This window comes from Somniosus microcephalus, chromosome 13 (assembly GCF_052327205.1).
Source record: "Somniosus microcephalus isolate GS21.2 chromosome 13, FLI_Smic_1.0, whole genome shotgun sequence".
Taxonomy (NCBI): Eukaryota; Metazoa; Chordata; class Chondrichthyes; order Squaliformes; family Somniosidae; genus Somniosus; species Somniosus microcephalus.
Genome location: NC_140999.1, coordinates 55,881,941 through 55,905,979, shown reverse-complemented (window position 1 = coordinate 55,905,979; position 24,039 = coordinate 55,881,941). Strand labels below are relative to the sequence as shown.

At 48.1% G+C, this 24,039-nt stretch overlaps 1 protein-coding gene across 3 annotated transcripts in view; it reads left to right on the top strand.

Moving 5' to 3' along the window:
• uhrf1 (ubiquitin-like with PHD and ring finger domains 1) overlaps window positions 1–24,039 on the top strand; it is a 59,205-nt gene that overhangs the window by 7,007 nt on the left and 28,159 nt on the right. For all 3 annotated transcript variants that reach the window (XM_086004918.1, XM_086004921.1, XM_086004920.1), the window contains exons 3-9: window positions 7,948–8,132; window positions 10,929–11,144; window positions 11,984–12,093; window positions 13,581–13,767; window positions 15,628–15,751; window positions 17,114–17,221; window positions 23,132–23,236. In XM_086004918.1, the coding sequence (XP_085861044.1) occupies window positions 7,948–8,132; window positions 10,929–11,144; window positions 11,984–12,093; window positions 13,581–13,767; window positions 15,628–15,751; window positions 17,114–17,221; window positions 23,132–23,236 (1,035 nt within the window). The remainder of the gene's footprint in view (window positions 1–7,947; window positions 8,133–10,928; window positions 11,145–11,983; window positions 12,094–13,580; window positions 13,768–15,627; window positions 15,752–17,113; window positions 17,222–23,131; window positions 23,237–24,039) is intronic.

Genomic DNA, 24,039 nt, shown 5'->3' with positions numbered 1-24,039 from the left:
TTGTGATTATCTGTAGTGCTGAAGACTTGTACTCCAGAACTAGCCACACCTCTAGTCAAACTGTTCCAGTACAGCCACAATACCGGCATCAACAGTGAAAATTGTTCGGGTATGCCTTGCCTACAAAAGCAGGACAAATCCAATTCGGTCAATTACCGCCCCATCAGCCTATCCTCAATCATCAGCAAAGTGATGGAAGGTGTTGTCGACAGTGCTATCAAGGCTCCAGACCTTATTACAGCCTTGATCCAAACATGGACAAAAGAGCTGAATTCCTGAGGTGAGGTGAGAGTGACTGACTGCCCTTGACATCAAGGCAACATTTGACAAAGTGTGGCACCAAGGAGCCCTAGTAAAATTGAAGTCAATGGGAATTGGGGGGGGGGTGGGGCCGAACTCTCAGCTGGCTGGAGTCATACCTAGCACAAAGGAAGGTGGTTGTTGGTCAATCATCTTGTGGTAAACCACTGTTATACCTGCCTGTGTGTGTGTTTGTATTCCACTGTGTACATGTCTGTACATGCCTCGGCTGACTCCTCCCACGAGTCCAGGTATAAAGGTGACTGCTCCACAGTCCCTCTGTATTCTGGACTGGTCGACCACTCGAGGCACACCTTCATTCTCTTATTAATAAAAGCCTGTTAGTTACTCGCCTAACCTCAGTCTTTTGAGTAATTGATAGCGCATCAATTTTATTAACAAGATTTTTTTATAATGGAGAAGATCCTCACACCAGCATGCCTGGACTTAGACCATCGGGAGGCGGACGCATCCACCAAGTTTGCTCACTGGCTTAAGTGCTTTGAAAGATTCCTGATCGCCTCTGCTGCAACGGTCAAATCGGATGAGGACAAACTGGATGTCCTGACCTCCAAAGTGAACCACCGAGCGTACTCGGCCATCCAGGACGCGACCTCGTACACGGCTGCTCGCAAGCTCCTCAAGGACCAGTACACGCGCCCAGTGAATGAGGTGTACGCCAGGCACCTCCTGGGGAGTCGTAAACAACAACCTGGGGAATCGACCGAGGAATACCTTCAGGCACTGTCTGTGCTTGGCCGGGCCTGTGGTTGTAAGGATGTAAAGGCCGCCGTGTACACAGAGGAACTTATTCGGGACGCTTTTGTGGCGGGCCACAGGTCCAATTACACCCGACAGCGACTGTTGGAGCAGAGTGACCTCGACCTCAACAAGGCCTCTGAACTCGCACTATCATTGGACGTAGCCTACCGGGGCATGGATGCCTACTCCGCTGCACCGTGGACGCCGCGGGGAACGACAGCCTGGGACACGGTAGGACCGTCTCATAGCGCCGTGCCACCCCAGCAACGGCCCAACTACCGCAGCAGTGTCCCAAGGCCAGAAATGCTACTTCTGTGGCCAAGCCAAACACCCCAGAGCGCGCTGCCCGGTGAAAAATGCGATCTGCTCGGGCTGCGGGAAGAAGGGACACTACGCCAGCGTCTGCAGGGCCAAAGCCACCCCGAACCCCAGCAGCGCCGCGTGTGGGCCGTGCAGGCTGCCATCTTGGGCCCCCCCAGCCATGTGCGAACCACCGGAACAGCAGCCATTTTGGATGCCTCCAGCCACATGGGGATCATGGACGCTGCCATCTTGGACGCAGCAGGCCGCCAACACCGCCTCATCTGATACCCGCAGCGACACACCGACCCCTACGCTGGCCTCCGTTACGCTGGACCAAGCGAGACCGCGCCAACTGGCCCGGTCCACAATGGACATTAAGGTAAATGGTCACGAAACAACCTGCCTTTTTGACTCTGGGAGCACGGAGAGCTTCATCCACCCCGACACGGTGCGGCGTTGCTCTCTCCCAGTCCTGCCTGCGCACCAGCGGATTTCTATGGCCTCCAAGTCCCAGTCGGCGGACATTGGCGGCTACTGCGTGGTGACACTCTTAGTAGACGGGACTGTGTACGATAATTTTAAACCTCTGGTCCTGCCCCACCTCTGCGCTGCCGTTCTACTGGGGTTAGATTTTCAGTGCCACCTTAAAAGTGTTATGATGGCGTACGGTGGACCCCCCCCCCCCCCACTCACAGTCCGCAGCCAGCAGCTTCCAAATTGCCCGTCGCGCACCAGGTGCAACCTCTCCACACTCAGAGTCACCCCCCCCCCGCTGTTTGCTAACCTCACCCCCGACTGTAAGCCCATCGCCACAAAGAGCAGGCGATACAGTGCCGGGGACAGGGTTTTCATTAAAACCGAAGTGGAGCGGCTCCTGAAGGAGGGGATTATTGAGGGCAGCACCAGCCCCTGGCGAGCCCAGGTTGTGGTCGTTAAGACCGGCGAGAAGCAGCGCCTGGTCATCGACTACAGCCGGACAATAAATCGCTACACCCTGCTGGACGCTTACCCACTCCCCCGCATAGCTGATATGGTCAACCAGATCGCGCAGTACCGCGTCTTCTCGACCATTGACCTGAAATCAGCGTACCACCAGCTCCCTATCCGCCCTGAGGACCGCCAGTATACTGCCTTTGAGGCAAACGGCCGCCTCTACCACTTCCTTAGGGTTCCCTTTGGCGTCACCAACGGGAGATGGACAGGATGGTCGATCAAAATGCGTTGCAGGCCACTTTCCCATATCTGGACAATGTGACCATCTGCGGCCATGACTTGCAGGACCATGACGCAAACCTCGAAAAATTCCTCTGCACCGCCCAACTCCTGAACCTGACGTATAACAAGGAGAAGTGCATATTCCGCACAACTCGCCTCGCCATCCTTGGCTGTGTTGTGGAACACCGGAGTCATCGGTCCCGACCCCGACCGGATGCGTCCCCTTATGGAACTCCCACTGCCTCAAGGCCCTGAAGAGGTGCCTAGGGTTTTTCTCCTATTACGCCCAGTGGGTCCCTTACTATGCGGACAAGGCCCGTCTGCTGATCAAGTCCACCTCTTTTCCCTTGACGGCAGAGGCCCGCTTAGCCTTCCACCGTATCAAGGAAGACATTGCCAAAGCCACCATGCACGCAGTGGACGAATCCATCCCATTCCAGGTGGAAAGCGACGCGTCCGACTTTGCCCTGGCCGCTACCCTTAATCAGGCGGGGAGACCCGTGGCCTTCTTTTCACGAACCCTCCAGGGCCTGGAGACCAGACACTCCGCTGTTGAGAAGGAGGCCCAGGCTATTGTGGAGGCTGTGCGTCATTGGAGGCACTACCTGGCCGGAAAACGATTTACCCTGCTCACTGACCAGCGTTCAGTTGCTTTTATGTTTGACAACAAGCAGAGGGGCAAAATCAAAAACGACACGATCTTGAGGTGGAGAATCGAACTTTCCACCTACAACTACGAGATCTTGTACCAGCCCGGGAAGCTCAATGAACCCCCGGGTGCTCTATCGCGTGGCACCTGCGCCAGCGCGCAGATCGACAGACTGCGGGCCCTCCACAATGACCTCTGCCACCCGGGGGTCACCAGGTTCTTCCACTTCATCAAGGCCCGCAACCTGCCTTACTCCATTGAGGAGGTCAGGACCAGGAACTGCCAAGTCTGCGCTGAGTGCAAACCGCACTTTTATAGACCAGACAGGGCTCACCTGATAAAAGCCACTCGCCCCTTCGAGCGCCTGAGCGTTGATTTTAAAGGGCCTCTCCCCTCCTCCGACTGCAATGTGTACTTCCTCAACATTATTGATGAGTACTCCCGTTTCCCGTTCGCCATCCCCTGCCAGGACATGACCAGTGCCACGGTCATTAAATGTCTGAACGACCTCTTCACCCTGTTCGGTTTCCCCAGCTATATCCATAGCGACCGGGGCTCATCGTTTATGAGCGACGAACTCCGTCAGTACCTGCTCGCTAGGGGTATTGCCACAAGCAGGACCACCAGTTACAACCCCCGGGGGAACGGACAGGTGGAAAGAGAGAATGCGACAGTTTGGAAGGCCGCCCTGCTAGCCTTAAAGTCGAGGGGCCTTCCGACCACCCGCTGGCAGGATGCGCTCCACTCTATTCGGTCACTGCTCTGCACTGCCACTAACGCCACCCCTCATGAGAAAATGTTTGTCTTCCCAAGGAAGTCCACATCGGGGACATCGCTACCGCCATGGCTGACGTCCCCAGGGCCGGTCCTACTGAGAAGACACGTGAGGACCCATAAAACGGACCCCCTGGTCGAGAGGGTCGACCTCCTCCACGCCAACCCCCAGTATGCTTACATTGCGTACCCGGACGGGCGGGAGGACACAGTCTCCATACGAGACCTCGCACCCTCGGGGGCCCCAGCTACCCACTACCACCCCCCCCCCCCCAACGATCCAATATCCAACCCCAGCAGACGGCACGCCTGGGCCCCGCGACCCGCTCGACACCCACGAGGACTACACACCAGTGCCCCAGCCTACGCGGGACTCGGCGCTGGAAGCTTCACTACCCCTGCCGTCGATCACGGCGGCAGACAAGACCTCCGGAGAGACTCCAATACACAAACTTTTAATACACTTCACCCCGCCGGACTCATTTTTAAACAAGGGGTGAATGTGGTAAACCACTGTTATACCTGCCTGTGTGTGTGTTTGTATTCCACTGTGTACATGTCTGTACATGCCTCGGCTGACTCCTCCCACGAGTCCAGGTATAAAGGTGACTGCTCCACAGTCCCTCTGTATTCTGGACTGGTCGACCACTCGAGGCACACCTTCATTCTCTTGTTAATAAAAGCCTGTTAGTTACTCGCCTAACCTCAGTCTTTTGAGTAATTGATAGCGCATCACATCTCAACCCCAGGACATTGCTGCAGGAGTTCCTCAGGGGAGTGTCCTAGGCCCAACCATCTTCAGCTGCTTCATCAGTGACCTTCCCTCCATCATAAGGCCAGAAGTAGGGATGTTTGCTGATGATTGCACAGTGTTCAATTCCATTCGCAACTCCTCAGATAATGAAGCAGCCTGTGCCCGCAAGCCGAAAGACCTGGACAACATCCAGGCTTGGGCTGATATGTGACAAGTAACATTCACGCCACGCAAGTGCCAGGTAATGATTATATCCAACACGAGAGAGTCTTAACAACCGCCACTTGACATTCAATGGTATTTCCATCACCGAATTCCTTCATCATCCTGGGGGGTGGGTGTCACCGTTGACCAGAAACTTAACTGGACCAGCCACATAAATACTGTGGCTACAAGAGCAGGTCAGGCTGGGTATTTTACTGCGAGTGACTCACCGTCCTGACTTGCAAATATATTGCCGTTTCTTCATTGTCACTGGGTCAAAATCCTGGAACTCCCTACCTAACAGCACTTTAAGAGTACCTTCACCACACAGACTGCAGCAGTTCAAGAAGGCAGCTCGCCACCATTGCCAGCGCAATTGGGAATAGGCAATAAATGCAGGCCTTGCCAGTGACTCCCATATCCCGTGAATGAATTAATAAATAAAAAAAACCTCTTTTTCTGTTAATAGTGATGATATCTAGCAATTGATTGGAGGTTAACTGAAACTTGGATTGCGAGGAGCTGAATTCCCATCCATAGATCATTAACCCAATATACTTTAGCTATTTCTTTGTCAAGTGTATATATAGTTGCCCCCCCCCCCCCCCCGCAAAAAAAAGTGTGGCATGGCATAAGTTGAATGAAGTTATACACTAACACTTAAAATATCAGGATTTGAAACTTGTAGCAACATAAATATTTTAATGAATATTTGCTCCTGGGTGCAGTTTTGTTTTGTATACCATTTCACTTGTTAAAAGGTTATGAAAAAGTATTTCTCCAACAAAGCAATAAGATTCCTAATGGTATTTTCAGAAAGGCTTTAGTTAACATTGGCTCTGCTGTAACATAAGAACATAAGAAATAGGAGCAGGAGTAGGCCAATCGGCCCCTCGAGCCTGCTCCGCCATTCAATAAGATCATGGCTGATCTGATCCTAACCGCCAATCTACTATCACAGAACCATCTCCTGAATCTAACCGAATTAGACACACGAAATAGGAGCAGGATCATGCTACACGGCCCCTGGGCCTGCCTACCCACAGGGCCATGACCGATCCGAACCTAGACACATGTCCAAATTCCTGCCCGCTCCCCATAACCCTTAATTCCCTTTACTTCTAGGAAACTGTCTATTTCTGTTTTAAATTTATGTAATGATGTAGCTTCTACAGCTTTTTGGGGCAGCATATTCCATGGACCTACCACCCTCTGAGTGAAGTAGTTCCTCCTCATCTCAGTTTTGAAAGAGCAGCCCCTTATTCTAAGACTATGCCCCCTAGTTCTAGTTTCACCCATCGTCGGTAACATCCTCCCCGCATCCACCCGATCCAACCCCTTCACAATCTTATGTTTCAATAAGATCGCCTCTCATTCTTCTGAACTCCAATGAGTAGAGTCCCAATCTACTCAACCTCTCCTCATATGTCCATCCCCTCATCCCCGGGATTAACCGAGTGAACCTTCTTTGTGCGGACTCGAGAGCAAGTATGTCCTTTCTTAAGTATGGACACCAAAACTGTATGCAGCATTCCAGGTGCGGTCTCACCAATACCTTGTACAACTGAAGCAATACCTCCCTATTTTTATATTCTATCCCCCTAGCAATGAAAGCCAACATTCCATTGGCCTTCTTAATCACTTGCTGCACCTGCATACTAACCTTTTGAGTTTCGTGCACCAGGACCCCCAGATCCCTTTGTACTTCAGTACTTTCCAGTTTCTTGCCATTAAGATAATAACTTGCTCTACGATTTTTCCTGCCAAACTGCATAACCTCACACTTTCCAGTATTGTATTCCATCTGCCAAATCTCTGCCCACTTACTTAGCCTGTCTATGTCCCCTTGCAGGTTATTTATGTCCTCCTCACTCACTACTTTCCCTCCCATCTTAGTATCATCTGCAAACTTTGATATGTTACACTCGGTCCCCTCCAAATCGTTAATATAGATTGTAAAGAGTTGGGGACCCAGCACCGACCCCTGCGGAACACCACTTGTTACTGATTGCCAGTCTGAGAATGAACCATTTATCCCAACTCTCTGCCTTCTGTTAGATAGCCAATCCTCTATCCATGCCAGAATATTACCCCCAATCCCGTGATTTTTTATCTTAAGCAATAATCTTTTGTGTGGCACCTTGTCAAATGCCTTTTGGAAGTCTAAATACACTACGTCCACTGGTTCCCCTTTATCCACCCTATATGTTACTTCCTCAAAGAACTCCAGCAAATTTGTCAAACATGCCCTGAACATAATTTAATAGCTTATTGACACTGTCTAGGTTCATGAATGTAGTATGGCCACTTAGGTGTGACGTTTAGTTCTCATGGAACTATATGTCAGCATGAAGATGTTGGAGGGAGAAGCATGGACGAATGCCAGGGAAAACAATGGTGCTTGTATGTTGGGATGCTGAGCTTGTACTTCTACTGAGTGGCCAGCTTCATGAACCAGGAAATGTTGCATCTTAGTGTTTAGACCCAGGGCTCCAATTTAGCCATGAATATAATTTTACAGCAACTACTGTATATTGTACTGTCGCACGTGAATTATTATACTAGTCTTCAGCCCTCAAACATGCCGGTACTTTGAACTTTACGAGGGTGGACAAGTTGGGATTTACAATCCGTGGAATCTTCTAAAGTAAGTGAGCACTGTAGAATATTTTTCTACGATTGGCTTGTGGAAAATGTTTAGTGGCAGGTTCAATAGCAGATATATGAGACAGAACCCGATAAAACATCAAAAGACAGTAACTCGTAATGAATGCGTGGGACTGTGGCTTAAATATAAGATTTGACCGTGAAAGGACTGTTTTAGTAATGGTAAACCTGACCTTTTGCTTTGTGTTTTTGCCTTGAAAAGGTCTGTGTTGTACAGTATTTGAGAAATTTCTCCCTCCCAGGGGAAGCCTAGTAATATGTGACCACAAAGCAATTTAAGCTATGTTGAATTGGTTCTATTTTTTTTTTTTTTTTAAAGATAAATGAATTGATTGATGCTCGAGACATGCACATGGGTGCTTGGTTTGAAGCTGTGGTCGTCAATGTGACAAGAGAGGAGAGCGCAAGCAAAACTACCAATAATGAAGAGTCTGCGCATTCAAGCAAAGCTACGGAAACCAAGATTGCTGATGAAGATGTGATTTATCACATTAAATATGAAGAGTATGTTAAATAGGCCTTTAATAGCCAGAAACTTTCAGTTCAAATATATTACAATTTTTTAATATAAGGAATGCTATTTATCTTTATTACTATTTTCGCAGAAGTGCTGGGGGTGGGGGGCCTACTCCAATTTTTCCATCTGACTTTGTTTACTTTCCTTATCTGTTGAACATGTGAACTTGTAATGGGATGCAATTTCAAGGGCGTTGACGGCCCTCTTTTATTTGACCGCATTCATGTTTTTCAGTGGAACCCTTGGGCAATGAATGCCATCAGGATATTTGGCTGGGTGTGGGAGGGCATCACAGGTATTTGCTTCTGCAGGGTGTATGTTGATCTTTTTTTCTCCCAAAATCAGATGCTGAAGTCAGTTGTATGTTTTCTCTTGTGCCCTGAGCACATGCTAATCTGGGATCTTGCTGGTTTGCATGGTGCAGTGCCACACCATATGACCGTTTCACAAATGTACTATTGGGTTGTCTTTGGTTGGGTGGATTGCTTTAAAAGATGAAGAAAAAGTTGACTAATCAGTTTGCCTGCCCTGACTTTACTGATCTTGTACATTGCTGTCATCTTATGATGGGCGGCCTCTTTGAAGGTCTTCCTCTCCATATCATTAGCATACATGAGAGTGAAGGGAACAGAGGCAGGATGGGAAGAGGTTATTAGAGTAGAAGGACTATAAACACTGGCATAGACCAGTTGGGCCCAATTGCCTGTTTGTGCTGTAAATTTTATGTAACTTGCTGTAGTTTGAATAATTAATTGATTTAAAGAACACACGAGCAATGACTGACCGGAAAAGACCCTCTGGTCCATCCAGCCTGTCGCACACAATTGTGATACCTGTGTATTGGGGGTGGGTGGGGATTAGTCCAGGAGATCACCCTAGCCCTGAATTCCTTGCAGTGCCTACCTTTTGTAAGAAGTGATCTCCGCCCCAGCCAGAAACTGGTCTAGTCTTCGCTTGAAAGAATTCAAGAATGCACGAGACAGCAGCCTGTTCCAGAGGTCCACTATTCTCTGTGGGTGGGGGAAGAACTACCTCCTGACATTAAACTAGGTCTGGCCTTCTACAACTTAAATTGTGACCCCCTGGTCCTCCCTAACCTATTTACAGGAAACTCTCGATTTACCGGCACCTAAATAACCAGAAATCTCTGTTAACCAGCGAAATTCAGGAGTAGGTTCAGGTAAGTTTTACTTCATATTAGTGGCAGTTCCTGGATCTGTGGCTGTGTAACTGGGGTTCATGCACTTGTTGCTGAGCAACATGGACGCTTGGTCTGTGGCTGGAGTTCCTGCACATGTTGCTAAGCAACAGGGAAGCCTGGATTTGTTGCTGTGTACGGAGCTCTCGTACCTTTTAACTATAGCTCTCTGTAATCCAGACTTTTTGATAAACCAGCACCATGTCGGTGCAGGATAATAGAGTTTCCTGTAATTGGAATAAACTGTCAACTTGAACACAATTCATTTGCTTCATCTTATAAACCTCGATTGGGTGACCCTATAGTCGACATGTCTCTAAAGTGTAGAGTCCCAACACTTTTAGTCTATCTTGATAATTAAGATGCTTTAAACTGGAAATCAATCTCGTGGACCTCCTCTGCAGTCTTTCCAAAGCCTTTATCACCCACCATGTGAGGAGACCAAACTGGACACCATATTCCAACTGAGGCCTGACCAAGGACTTGTACAAGGACAAAATAGTATGCTTTGTCTTCTAGTCAACTGTCCTATGACTGCACCCCCAACACCCTATTTGCTCTAGTTATCACTTCACGGCATTGCTCACAAACCTTTAGAGATTTATGCACTAGAATGCCCAGATTTTTCTTTTCCTGAAGGGTATGTTGAGCATTCGCCCTGCCCACATGCATAACACTGCACTTTTCCAAATTAAACATAATTTTCCATTAGCAAGCCCAATACCCCAACACATCAAGATTCACCTGAAGCAGTTGAACTTCCTCTACAGTTCTAACACTCGCACAGATCTTGCTATTATCTGCAAATTTGCCGATTGTGACCCCCAACGCCTACATCTAGCTCATTAATAAAAATAGTAAAGAGAAACGGCCCCTACACTGATTGCCGACTGGTGCCTGATCTCCAAACCGATCCAATTCTGCCTACGTCCTTCCAGCCAGTTCTCAATCCAGCTCAATATATTACCATTACACAAATATATTACCACTGATACCAGGTGCTTCGAACCTGTAGAGAAGCCTCTTATGTGGTACCTTGTCAAAAACTTTTTGTAAGTCCAAGTAGACAATGTCTACTGGGCTTCCCTCATTCACTGTCTTGGTGACTTCTTAAAAAAACAAATTTGTAAGTCCCTAATGCCCCCTCATATATTGCACTCTCAATGATTCCCTCAAGCATCTTTCCTATTACTGATGGGCCTATAGTTACCCGGGTCACTTTTATCTTTTTTAATGATGTGGACTACATTGGGCTCCTTCCAGTCCATGGGAACTGTCCCAGAGTGCAGTGAGCTGTTAAAAATATGGGCAAGGGTATAATGTACAGCATATGTCCCATCTCCCTGAGGACCCTCAGGTTGATATCATCTGGCCTGGCTGCTCTATCTATTTTCAATTAGATCTTAATTCGATCTAAACCAATATGTTCTCAATATATTAGAAAACTAACAGTCGAGCATTGTTTTCAAGAGTGAAGACAGATACAAAGTACACATTTAATATTTCCACTATACCTATACATAGCTATACACACAGCTTAATATGAAAATTGTAACACTGAATTTATTTATTTAAATCTGCCAAGTTACCCTGAAAATGGAATTGTGCAGTTGCGATGGAAAGACATCCGTCCACGGGCGAGGATGGTCTTGCAGTGGCACCAACTTCATGTTGGACATGTGGTGATGGTGAACTACAACCCAGATGAACCTAAAGCGCGAGGGTACTGGTATGATGCAGAAATTCTACGAAAGAGGGAGACCAGGACTATCAAAGAGATCTATACAAAAATTCTGTTGGGGTAAGGATCTTAATATTTTGAGCTTTTTATCTTGTTTCAGGAGTAATAATCATAATAAGCCGCTGAAGAGTTGCGAATTATTTTGACTCTTCAAAATGGAGTGGGCTAGTTCAAATGCAGCGTAGTCTGATTTGAAGAGATTTTCCTGTTTGCTTTTAAAATAAAAATGTTGGAGCTCTGAAATAATACATTTCCTACAGTTAAACATTGGGAAGACCAAAGCCATTGTCTTTGGCTCCTGCCACAAACAGTGGAATAATCAATTTTGAAAGAATTTTAAAAATCACTCCCATATCTTTGACGGGGCAAATAAAATAGCACTTAATGAGGCGGTCAATAGCTATTGACTGGTTGCCTTGAAAAAGGAAGTAGAATTGGGAAGTCTGGTGAAGGATATGTGCCAGAGCACTGCTCAATCTCAATGCCATAAATGTTTGTGTTTTTATGCACTTTAAATACAGCAATAGATTCCACTAGAGGGCGCATACCTACAAATCCATAACCTATTTGGTCTTGCCCATAGCATGCACACTTTTTCCACATCCTTATTGTTGTAAAAACTACCCCTTGATTTGCCATGAGGAACATCATAAGACATTTGTTAATATTGACTCAAAACTTTAGCAAACCCATAATTCACTATAACTTGGTAGAAAAACCCTTGCAGTGTTATAATGTCAATGTTTCATTTCTCCCATCATTATTTCTTGCATAAATGTATGCTGGCATCCAGCTGATAGCAAGTGGTGGCCAGACTTCTTGCCCTTTGATGGAATCTATTGCTATTTTCTTCTTGACAAACTTTTTTTGTAAATAATCAGTTTTTTTTATTGTCATAGGGATGCTGGTGATTCTTTGAATGATTGCAGAATCTCGCTGGTGGATGAAATCTACAAGATTGAGGAGCCGGGAAGTGTTGAAGCTAATGGATCTGAAAGTCCCATGAAAAGTAAGGTTCTTGAGGATTTGCGGTATGTCATAAGCAAGTTCCCTGTGTCTTGCGACGGAATATAAGGCTAAGTGCTCTTCTAATGTATCTTAGTTTGGGCTTGGCACTACGGTTTGTGTAATCATTTGGTTATAGTTCATGATTCAGTGAGAAGATGCTGGTTGGTAAAATAACTAAAAGTTTGTTTCTAATAGATAGAAGCAAAAGGGGATCAAGTTTGTGGAGCTACTAGAGATATAATGACATAAGAAAACTTTGAACATTGTAAGACACATGTAGATGTAGCTCTTCCTTTTCCTGTTTGTTGTATCATCCACATGCATCTGATGCTATTTATCCACTTTTAAAAAATGTGTTCTCAGCATGTGGGCGATATTGCCCTGCTCTGGCATTAAATGTCGACCACTTAGGCCAGATTGGGTATGGATGGCAGGTTCTCTACCCTGAGCCAGTTAGATTTTTATGATAATCCAAGACCTTTCATGCTCACTTTTTTTTCGTGGTGCTAACCACAAAGTACCATTTTTATTGAATTCCTTTTTATAATTTGCTGCGGTGGGATTTGAATTTGTGACCTCTGGGTTCCTAGTCCAGTACCATAACTACTATACTACCCCACTTAATTGGAATAACTGATGGGATGGATTAAATCTTGAGCACATCAATGGGTCTTTTGATTAAACTTATAACTCATTTATATATTATGCTCAGTTTACTCCTGTGTAGTGAATATTAGGCTGGCATTCTGTACTGGGACCAGATACCCTTATTCTGTGTAGTGAATATTAGGCTGGCATTCTGTACTGGGACCAGATACCCTTATTCCAAACCACTACGTAATATAGTAGCTTTCTGAACTGAGCCGAGTTGGTTTGGTAGGATGCTGGTTTATGTCTACTATTGTACAGTGAGTTACCTAGCTCAGTGTAAAATTGCCACGTGCAGGCTAGCTGCTGTGCCTCACAAGGAAGACAATTTGAACTTGAACCATGTTGTCTTAGTTGGGGACACTCCAGAAGGTAAATAGGAGGAGGAAAATTAACAGTACCGTTGCAATTTGCCGTACTGTTCTTGTTTGCTTTCCTAGTACAGGAAAAGTTCTGATAGCCGGGACCGGCATGTTGCCGATATATCAAAAGTGCCGGACATGCAAAGTCAACGTTGAAGCATACGGAGATGAAAATCTCCGTATTTGACAACAAACACTGTTGCTCAGCAACAGCTCGTAAACACTCGGCCCGTACCTTGAAGCGTCTCTGAAGCTGTTGCTAAGCTACAAAGATGCTTTCCAGAGCCTGCCTGTTAAAAGAATGCTAGGAGAAGAAAAAAAAACTAACCAAAATGGCTGCTGATTTCTGCCGTTAGTGCAAAGTTTCCGGCCATACAACCTCCGGATAAACCAAAGTTTCCTGTAATTTTAAAGTAGTGTTGAATCTCAATACCGTGTATTAGATTACAATTTTGTGTTGTATTTTTATTGTCTGTAGGGCAAAATGGACCTGAATGCAAGCATTGCAAAGATAACCCGAGCAAAGACTGCAAACAGTGTGCCTGTCACATATGTGGTGGGAAGGGCGACCCAGCGAAGCAGCTGCTGTGTGACGAGTGTGATATGGCCTATCATACTTACTGCCTCAACCCTCCTCTCACTAGCATACCAGAGGTCGAAGACTGGTATGTTGGGTTCCGCTCTTGTACCTTTTTTGTTTTGGTTGGGGAAGGAAGGCAGCAATAATAAACTTCTGAACTTTTTGTAGTGTGTTGAATAGGCTTTAAAGCTCCTTACATTGAGTTGTGAGCCACATGAGGAATTGACAGTGAGAATAATTTGGAGAGCATTGGTGATGATGTGTTGTTTCCTTAGCCTTGATGTTTCACATCCTGTGGGACATGTGTACCTGATTATGTCTGAACATGATTACAAAACCATTTTATCTTTGAGAGGAGGTTAGTTTCTTGGGGGGTAATGATTAATTGACAAGCAGCTCCCACCCCTTGAGTGTCACTTGTTATACCTGAGGGGCAATCTTTTATCTACTGTCTAGTGCATGGAATTATTGCATTTTAGACTAGACCCAAAGTGCTTCATGGAATGCAATCTCTGTTGTGTAAACAAATATGGTAGCCATTTTGCACACTGCAAAGTCCCATAAACAGTGCTCCAAACTGTACTTTTGAAATTTATGCATGGACTATTAACAGAACTAGGACTGTTCTCCTATAGTACATTTACTGTTCAGTGTTAGTACTGAGTTAAATGAGGCAACATGGAGACCCACTTAAGGTGGTATCTTTTTCCAGTATCTATGGAATAGGCAGCATCAGAGTAGAGATCAATGTTCCCTTTAAGCTGCGTGGCCACGCAGCACTCTGGAGGTCCTGCGCAGCCGGTGAGCCAGTTTTTCAATGGAAAAACTGCGCATGCGTGGCATTTTGAATGGGCCATGCAGCCTGTTAAAGGGGCCGCGTGGCACAAAAAAAAATTAGGGAATATTGGTAGAGATGAGATGTAAATGTTGCCTGCCATTTTTTACCCTAGCTGCAGCCTGCTGGACCGTGGGCATTCCCCAGGCACCGGGGAGGTGTGTCAGCCAGAAAATAGCATTGAAATGTAATTTTCAAAGAATTGCATATGTACAATTATTGCTAATGATGTGGATTTTTGCCATGCAATATAAACATGGAGGTTTCCACTGCATCATGCAAAAGGCAATTGCAGAACTGGTTCCTCTTGCCACAGTTCTGTAATATAAATAACAACGGATGACATGTCTTGCATTTGACCAGAAAGGTAATTATCTGCAAAGGAGTGCTTGTTAGTCTCGATCTCATTATTTGGGCAATTAGATGCATTGCTGACTTAATTAAGATGCATTTAATTGCATAACTTGCTTTTTTCCTAACTCTCAAGCAAAACCTCCTAAGACCTGAATTTCCCAGAGGGGTTACAGAACACACCGCTTTTATGAATGTACAAGTATGTGACTGAACATTGAAGGAATGTAGAACATTGCTCAGTATTAAAGCTATAAATCTATCTTGCAGTCTTCATCGTTATGATGAAACTCCTGTTGCCTTATTTGTTCTATTTTGGCTTTTAAGTTTCTTCTGTTTCAATGGAAGAAGCCAATGTTCAGTACAAAGAATTTCTCCTATATAAAATATTTCTCTCTCTCTCTTCTTTCCCCCCCCCCCCCCCCCCCAACCTTGAAGGACAATGACCTTTTTAAATCTATTAGCCACGTAGATACATAAAATATCATATTGTGGCATCCTTGCTGGACCAAGAACTCAAGGTCTAGATCATGGCGGGAAGCATGCTATTGAATAACATTCTAGAGCATTGTGGAAGGAAAGTGCTGTATTTGAGAGTTTGACTGCCGAGTTTTTAATCATTTGCATCTCTTTTCCCCGCCCCCCCCCCCCCCAATAAAAGCTAATTTGTCTTTTTGTCATCATTGCAAAGCTTTATTGCTGATTGTAACTAACCTTGTTAGTCAACTCCTAATGTGTGTTTTGGATGGCTGTTCACAGGTATTGCCCTCTATGCAAAAATGATGCTAATGAAGTGGTGCTAGCTGGTGAGAAACTGAAAGAGAGCAAAAAGAAGGCTAAGATGGCTTCTGCTAACTCTGCCTGCCAGAGAGACTGGGGCAAGGTGAGTAAATTTCAAGTTGGGTATGGTGGGGCCAGAGGTTTGAAGTGACTGTAATTCAAATGTTGGATGCAGTTTTAATGAGGGTGGAAATGGAAGGGAAGTAAACCACTCAAGATATTTCTGTAACTAAATCTGATGCTTACAGGTGTGAGATTTTGATGCTGTAATTTGCTGGATAAATTTACTGTGACTAGCCCTATACATTTTCTTTACTGGTACTGTGAATCTCTGTTGGTATTCTTCAAAAACTGTGAAGTTAACAATGCTGCACTCTAACTTAGCCTCCACAGCAAAACTTAAACTGTAGGCAGCATTGTGCTGGCTTGATAGTGGTACACATAGACATAGAAACTTAGAAGATAGGAGTAGGCCATTTGGCCCCTCGAGCCTGCTCCGCTATTTAATGAGATCATGGCTGATCATCCAAATTTGGTACCCTGTCCCTGCTTTCTCCCCATATCCCTTGATCCCGTTGGCCTTAAATATATCTAACTCCTTGAATATATTTAATTGGCCTCAACTGCCTTCTGTGGTAGAGAATTCCACAGGTTCGCCACTCTCTAGGTGAAGAAATTCCTCCTCATCTCAGTCCTAACTGGCTTGCCCCTTATTCTTAGACTGTGACCCCTGGTTCTGGACTCCCCCGCGTCGGGAACCTCCTTCCTGCATCTAGTCTGTCTAGTCCTGTTAGAATTTTATAAGTTTCAATGAGATCCCCTCTCATTCTTCTAAACTCTAGCGAATATAAGCCTAATTGACCCAATCTCTCTTCATACGTCATTCCTGCCATCCCAGGTATCAGTCTGGTGAATCTTTGCTGCACTCCCTCCATGGCAAGAACATCCTTCCTCCGATAAGGCGACCAAAACTGCACACAATACTCAAGGTGTGGTCTCACCAAGGCCCTGTACAACTGCAGCAAAACATCCTTGCTCCTGTACTTGAATCCTCTCGCTATGAAGGCCAACATACCTGCTGCACCTGCATGCTTACCTTCAGCGACTGGTACACAAGGACACCCAGGTCTCGTTGGACACCCAGGTCTCGTTGCACTTCCCCTTTTCCAATCTATTGTCGCTCAGATAATAATCTGCCTTCCTGTTTTTGCCACCAAAGTGGATAACCTCGCATTGATCCACATGCTTATTAAGTGCGACCCTGGGCCTGTTGTGTGATACTACCTTGATTCCAATTAGCGTGTTTCATAATGTCTGTAAATCTCATAACTGTATGCTACATCAAACAGTAAATCTGTGCTCAGCATTTTTTTTGCCCTTTTAGCCCATTTTACAGTAAGACATGTAGAATACCTCCAGTTGTGTAATGTCAACTACATTAATTTCTTTATATGGTTTAATCCAGGGTATGGCGTGTGTAGGTCGCACAAAGGAATGCACAATCGTCCCCTCTAACCACTATGGGCCTGTCCCTGGTGTTCCTGTGGGCACTCAGTGGAAATTCAGGGTCCAGGTATGTTTGCTTTCAGTTTGCAGTTCTGGTTAGATGAAATAGGCTGGAAATGTTGTATGAAAGCACATTTCAGTTAATGCATTTGACGCTAATATCACTCATTAATTTTTATCCCATCATTTTACAGGGGGGAAAAATAAATTTGTGTTTCACTTACCGAGGAGCAGCAGCTGTTTTTACTGCTGTGGCGAGATCATTAGCAATCTTTTGTCACCAGATCTTATGGTATATGATGGGGGACAATTGTTACGGGTTTTAAATGGGCACATTTCACAAAGTTGTTTTTTAGGTTCCCCTGATGCCTAAGTTGGTCCAGTGTGTATTTGAGCCATATAGATCTGTAATGAGTTAACTGAAGTCAGCCTGAGCAGTGGTATGATTGACCTCTGCACCCTTGATTAGAGAGGGGAAATCAGTTGGAGATCCTGCTCCTCATTACAGAAATTGCTGGATAGCAGATACCAGAAATAGGGTTGGGGCTTGATTCTGACCCTTGCCTGTCTCTTTCCAGTAGTCATAAAGCCTACCGTTACATACTGTGAATAGCGGATAACTTTGTGCACTGACCATAAAGTTAAAGGTAGTTGAAATGATTTGTAGTCTGATTGCTCTATTCAATAAATGCTTAAAAGTGGCTTCATAGACTACCTAAGTTCTTAAAATAATTGATTTTGCATTACTCAGGTAGTGCAGCTAATGTGCAGCACTGGTGGTGAGACCATCTTTAGTGCCTTTGCACGATACCGTCTCCATTACTGCTGCAAGACATTTTGAGATATAGCTGGTACATCCATCACTATCCTTGGTGCATATGAGGCACAGATTTTTTCTGCAACCAATGTTTCTGCATTCTAATAGTCTTGTACAAAAGGAATGAAGACTAGTTAGACAAATGGGCCTAGAAATTCAGTGGGTTGCGCCAGCCGCTAACGCCATAAAAGGGCTATATTTCCGGCGCTAGACACTTAGCGCCTGAACGCAGTCTGATCTGCGCCGACGCCAAAATTCAGTTGAGTTTTAGCGCCGGCGCAAAGTGTTTGCGCCCGCTCAGGTGCGCGCGCAGCTTATGACGTCATATCGTCGCGCAACGCTGTTTGTGCGCCCCAAACCGGAAATTCAGTGGCGCCCGCCCAACGTGGGCGTGGCGCTGCTAAGAACTGAGGTGGAACGCAAAAGAGGCCCTGCGGGCCTCGGGGAGCGCAAATTAAAGGGCACTTACACTGACCTATAAAGCCCAGCCATTTTGCTGCAATGACTTTACTGCTTTGGATTTCTGGACAGAGACCAAGGGACAGAGGTTACTGATTTGGGACAACATAGGAGAGGTATTTTTGGCTTCTGGCCAGTGCTTTGACATTTGATTCATTGTGATTTATCTGTTCTCAACTTTATTATGGGGGCTGTATGGGGGGCCAACCCTCAGTTGCAGCATTATGTGCGAAGGGCTCGCAGACGCTGTGAGAGAGGGCCAGCCATGCCTAGACGCAGAGGGGCCATCAGGCTTTGGCAACGTAGGCCTTACCCACTTAGGCAATACCGGCAGCAGGTGTCCTATCTCACCATGACTGCGGCGCATTGTGTGAAGAGGCTGCGCTTCAGAAGGGAGGTGGTTGCAGAGATCTGCCAGCTGCTTCACACAGATCTGCGTCCACAGCTGATGTGCAGGACGTCTCTCTCGGTGGAAGTGAAGGTCACGGTGGCTCTGAACTTTTATGCAAGCGGCTCCTTCCAAGCCGCTGCTGCGGACATAGCGAACATCTCCCAGTTCGCCGCGCATTGCTGCATCCGGCAGGTCACCGATGCACTTTACGCGAGGAGACACCAATTCATCTCCTTCCCCATGACCCGACACAGGCAGGAGCAGCGTGCAGTCGGATTTGGCAGGATCACGGGCTTCCCCATGGTGCAGGGCGCCATTGACTGCACGCATGTGGCTATGCGGGCACCTATCCACAATGCCGAGGATTACCGCAACCGGAAGGGCTACCATTCCCTAAATGTACAGCTGGTGTGTGACCACAGACAGCGCATCCTAGCTGTCAATGCCCGCTTCCCAGGAAGCAGCCACGATGCATTTATCCTGCGCCAGACTACTGTGGCTGACATGTTCGAGGCACAGCCTCCACCAAGGGGATGGCTTATCGGGGACAAGGGCTACCCTTTGTGTACATGGCTCATGACCCCGCTCCGCGTGCCCAGGACCCCAGCGGAGGAGGCATACAACGAAAGCCATCAAGCCACGAGGAACATCGAGCAAACGATAGGCGTCCTCAAGCAACGGTTCCGCTGCCTGGATCGTTCCGGAGGATCTCTTCAGTATTCGCCGGATAGAGTCTCCCAGTTCGTCGTCGTGTGCTGCATGCTGCACAACCTGGCTATCCGCAGGACTCTGGCACTGCCACCTGGCATTGCACCACCACCTCAGGAGGACGAGCAGGAGGAGGAGGAGGAGGACCAGCCCAGGAGGGAGCGACAAGGGCCAAGGGCCGTCCGCCGGGGGCTTATTGATCGACACTTCTAGGCCCCCTGTCAGGGAATGGCCTGTGGCAATGAACGCACCTGAGGCAGCCGCTCCGCAAGCCCTCAGCCGGTTAACGCAACAACCACTTCAAACATGACACCTGGACATGCTGAATAAATCAAAAGCTTTATTTCACAAACTCAGGGCCCTTCCCACATGAAACAGAAAAACAGACAAGACCCCCAAAAAACAGTCAAACACATCTGTCACTCCCAAAACCTGAGGAGGACTAACAAAACTTGCCCATCCAAAAGGCCTTCAACAGCGGCCTTACAAAAATAAGCCCCCCCCACAACAGAGACACCCCCATGAAAACAAAAAATGCCTTGATCCTCGGCCTTAACAAAATAATGCCCCCCACAACACAAGCCCCCCAATATAAAATAAACCGCTCTCACCACACTCTAATGGGTGTGCCGAGAGGGCGAGTCCTTAGACAGGCTTCTCCGGCCCCTGGCCGACCTGCTGCTCCGCCTCAACCTGGGCCCTGCGGGTGTGGCGAGGCTGGGGGAAGGCTCATGAGGGCCACAAAGCGTCTCGGCAGATGCCCTTGGGGGTCGGCCTAGACGAGGCCTGGCCCGGGAGGGGCCGCCTGCTGACTGCTGTGGCTGGGCAGCATCAGTCTTAGCAGCAGCTCGTCGCACCTTGGCTGGGGGAGTGGCAGTGTCGGCAGCACCATTGGGGGCAAGCTGGCTGACGGCAGGTGCGCGCTGCTCGCCAGAGACACTGGCACTCGGCCGGGCTGGCAGTGTAGCAAGCTCAGCAATCTGGGGGAGGCCAGACCGCTGTGCTGCAGCAGGGCGGCGGGTGCCATGGCGATGCCTCCGTGCCACAGCGAGTGTGGCAGAAGTGAGTGCCCGTACTGCCCTGGTATGTGCCCGCATCAGCTCTGCCAGTGTGTGGACGGCACCACTCATCTCGCGAGTCGCGTCCTGCGCTGCCACCAGTTGCTGCACACCCGCGTCCTGCGCTGCCGCCAGTTGCTGCACACCCCTGTCGTGCGCTGCGGCCAGTTGCTGGACACCCTTGTCGTGCACTGCCATGAGTTGTTCGAACCCCCCTGGCCTGTGATTCCCCGAAAGCCACCACACTCTGAGCCAGGGACTCAATGGCGTGAGGCATCTGTTCGACCACCCCCATGAACTCTTGGTGGCGCCGCTCAGACGCCGCCGACATCTCATCGAGGACGCGCACCTCCTGGGCGAGGACCGTGTCCGGACTGGAGGGCGGACTCTCCCTCCGGGGAGAAGGCCGCCGAGCTGGCCGACCCTTCCCGCGTGCGTCGACCCCACTTGGGCCAGGTTGTGCCCTCCCCTCCAACACCTCCCCCCTCTGGGCAGAAGGCCGGCGTGCTGCCGGAGCCTTCCCGCGTGCGTCCACCCTACTGGGACCAGCTTCGGCCCTCCCCTCCAACACCTCCCCCCTCTGGGGAGAAGGCTGGCGTGCTGCCGGACACTTCCCGCGTGCGTCCACCCTACTGGGACCAGCTTCGGCCCTCCCCTCCAACACCTCCCCCTGGCTCTCCTGCAGGCCAGACGTCTCTCCCCCCCCCATTGCCATCCCCTGGCGCGGAGGATGGTTCCCCCGATGTGCCGCCTTCCTCCTGGTCCTCGACGTCCTCCTCCTCCAAGGGCCTGGCTCTCTGCGCTTCAGGGACCACCTCCTCCTCACCAGCTGAAAGCAGGAAGGCACAAGAGTAGCTTTAGAGTGAGGACAGGCCGTCAGCGAGGGAGGCCTGAGTGGTGCATTATGCGCATTTGTCGGTCAGTGGGAAAGGATGTAGATCTGAAGCGCGAGGGCAACGAGAGAGGTGCAACCGGTCATGTCCTTACCAGTGGGTACCAGTACAGGGTCCGCCTCGCCGATCGCGACCGGGCCAGTCACCCGGCCACGCATGAGTCGTGCCACGCTCTCCTCCAGATCAGTGAGCGCCTGGTACTCGGGACGGCCTCCACCAGTGACAGCCTGGCTCCTTACATTGCTCGCCAGCTTGGCCTGCAAGAGAAAGGACGGCCTCTAAGTACAGTGTGGTGCCCTGTCGCTGGGTGCACTGCCTCCCATGGTGGAATAGCTTGGCCAGTGTGGTGCCCTGTCGCTGGGTGCACTGCCTCCCATGGTGGAATAGCTTGGCCAGTGTGGTGCCCTGTTGCTGGGTGCACTGCCTCCCATGGTGGAATAGCTTGGCCAGTGTGGTGCCCTGTTGCTGGGTGCACTGCCTCCCATGGTCGAATAGCTTGGCCAGTGTGTTAAGTGCAGAAAGTGCTATTGATGAACATGCAAGTGCCATTGCTGTGGGAGGAGGGCTGCCCATTAGGCCTTTGAGGTCCCTTTGCCCATAATGTGAGGTGCACATGCAAGGATGAGGGGGACACTGGAAAGGGTACTCTCCTTCACCATCCGAGTGAGGTCGTTGAACTTCTTGCGGCATTGGTCCGCACTCCTGGGGACATCACAGGTGGATGACACCCTGCGGGCGATTTTGCCCCAGGCTCTCCTGTACTGGCTCCTGGGAGCCTTCCTGCCACTGTCCGGGCACAGGATCTCTCTTCTCTTCTCCACACCATGAATGAGCACACTCAGAGCATGCTCTGAGAAGCGCTGCGCTCGCTCACGGGCCCTCTCCATTGCTCCAGGCGCTATTTTGGCACACCAGTAGTGCTGAGGCCTAGCTGCAGGGCTCCAGTATGCAGGGCGTGGCAGCAGTCAAAGTTGACCCTTCCCCCTTTAAGAGCTGGCCGGCGTCAGGGTGTCTGCTGTCAATCAAAACATGACCGCACCTGCGCTGCGCCTGGCTTCGGCGTTATTAGGCCGCATCGCCGGCTTAGCGCCGGAACACAGCATTTCAACGCCAGTTTCAGCGCTCGGCCAAACTTAGGGCCAACTCTACTGAATTTCGGCGATGTGGCCTACACTTTCCGGCGGGCGCTAACTTTAGCGAGCGCCCGACTTTAGCGCCCCAAAAGTGTCCAGACTGAATTTCTAGGCCATGATGTATAATCAGATTCAGATCCAACCCCACATTTAATGGCACTCTGTCTAGTCACTGCAATAGAATGCTTCATCTAGTTGGCTTGGCTATATTCTCTTATCCTAATGTGTTGGATTGCATGCAAGATGTGTAATCAAACAGTGTGTGAAGAATCTGATTTTAACAGTACCTCCAAGCAGAGACTGCTTCAGAATGGTTATTGGTAGAGCCTGGGAACAGATTGCTAGCCTGTCCTCTTGGCTGGGGATGCTGTTCTATTGGGTGATTGTGGGGAAGGAAAATGGATAAGCTTACTTTTGTAATCTTGGACTTCAAACATCTGAGCATCTTTGTCACAGCGTCTCCTGATCTATGGAAGTTTTACTTCAGTGACCATTTCAATTGGTTCCTTTATTTGAAGGTGAGTGAATCGGGAGTTCACAGGCCGCACGTAGCAGGAATTCATGGCCGAAGCAATGATGGAGCATATTCCCTTGTACTTGCAGGAGGCTATGAAGATGATGTGGTGAGTAGGACGTATTAATGTTTCAGACCATTTATTCCCGATGTCCTAGCCAATATTTATCCCTCGATCAGCATCACTAAAACCAGATTATTGTTGTCGCATTGCTGTTTGGTGGGAGCATGCTGTGTGCAAATTGGCTGCCCCATTTCCTCTATTACAACAGTGACTACACTTCAATGGCTGTAAAGCGCTTTGGGACGTCCTGAGGTCATGAAAGTTGCTATAGCAATGCAAGTTGTTCTTTAACAGATTTCAAAAGGCCATAGACAGACTGGTGAAATGGGCAGACACATGGCAGATGAAATTTAACGGAGATGTGTGCAATGTTGCATTTTGATAGGAAGAATGAAGGGAGGCAATATAAACTAAATGGTACAATTTTAAAGGGGGTGCAGTAACAAAGCCACCGAGGGGTGTACGTACACAAATCTTTGAAGGTGGCAGGACAAGTTGAGAAGGCTGCTTTATTAAAAGAGGCATAGAGCAAGGAAGTTATGCTAAACCTTTATAAAATATTGGTTGGGCCTCAGTTGGAGTATTGGGCTCAATTTTGGGCACCACACTTTAGGAAGAATGTCAAGTCCTTGAAGAGATTTACTAAAATAGTAGCTGGGATGAGGGACTTCAGTTATGTGAAGAGACTTGAGAAGCTGGGGTTGTTATCTTTAGAGCAGAGAATGTTAAGCGACGATTTGATAGAGGTGTCCAAAACCATGAGTAAATAAGGTGAAACTGTTTCTTGTGGCAGAAGGGTCGGTAACCAGAGGACACAGATTCAAGGTGATGGGAGAGTTGTGATCTGG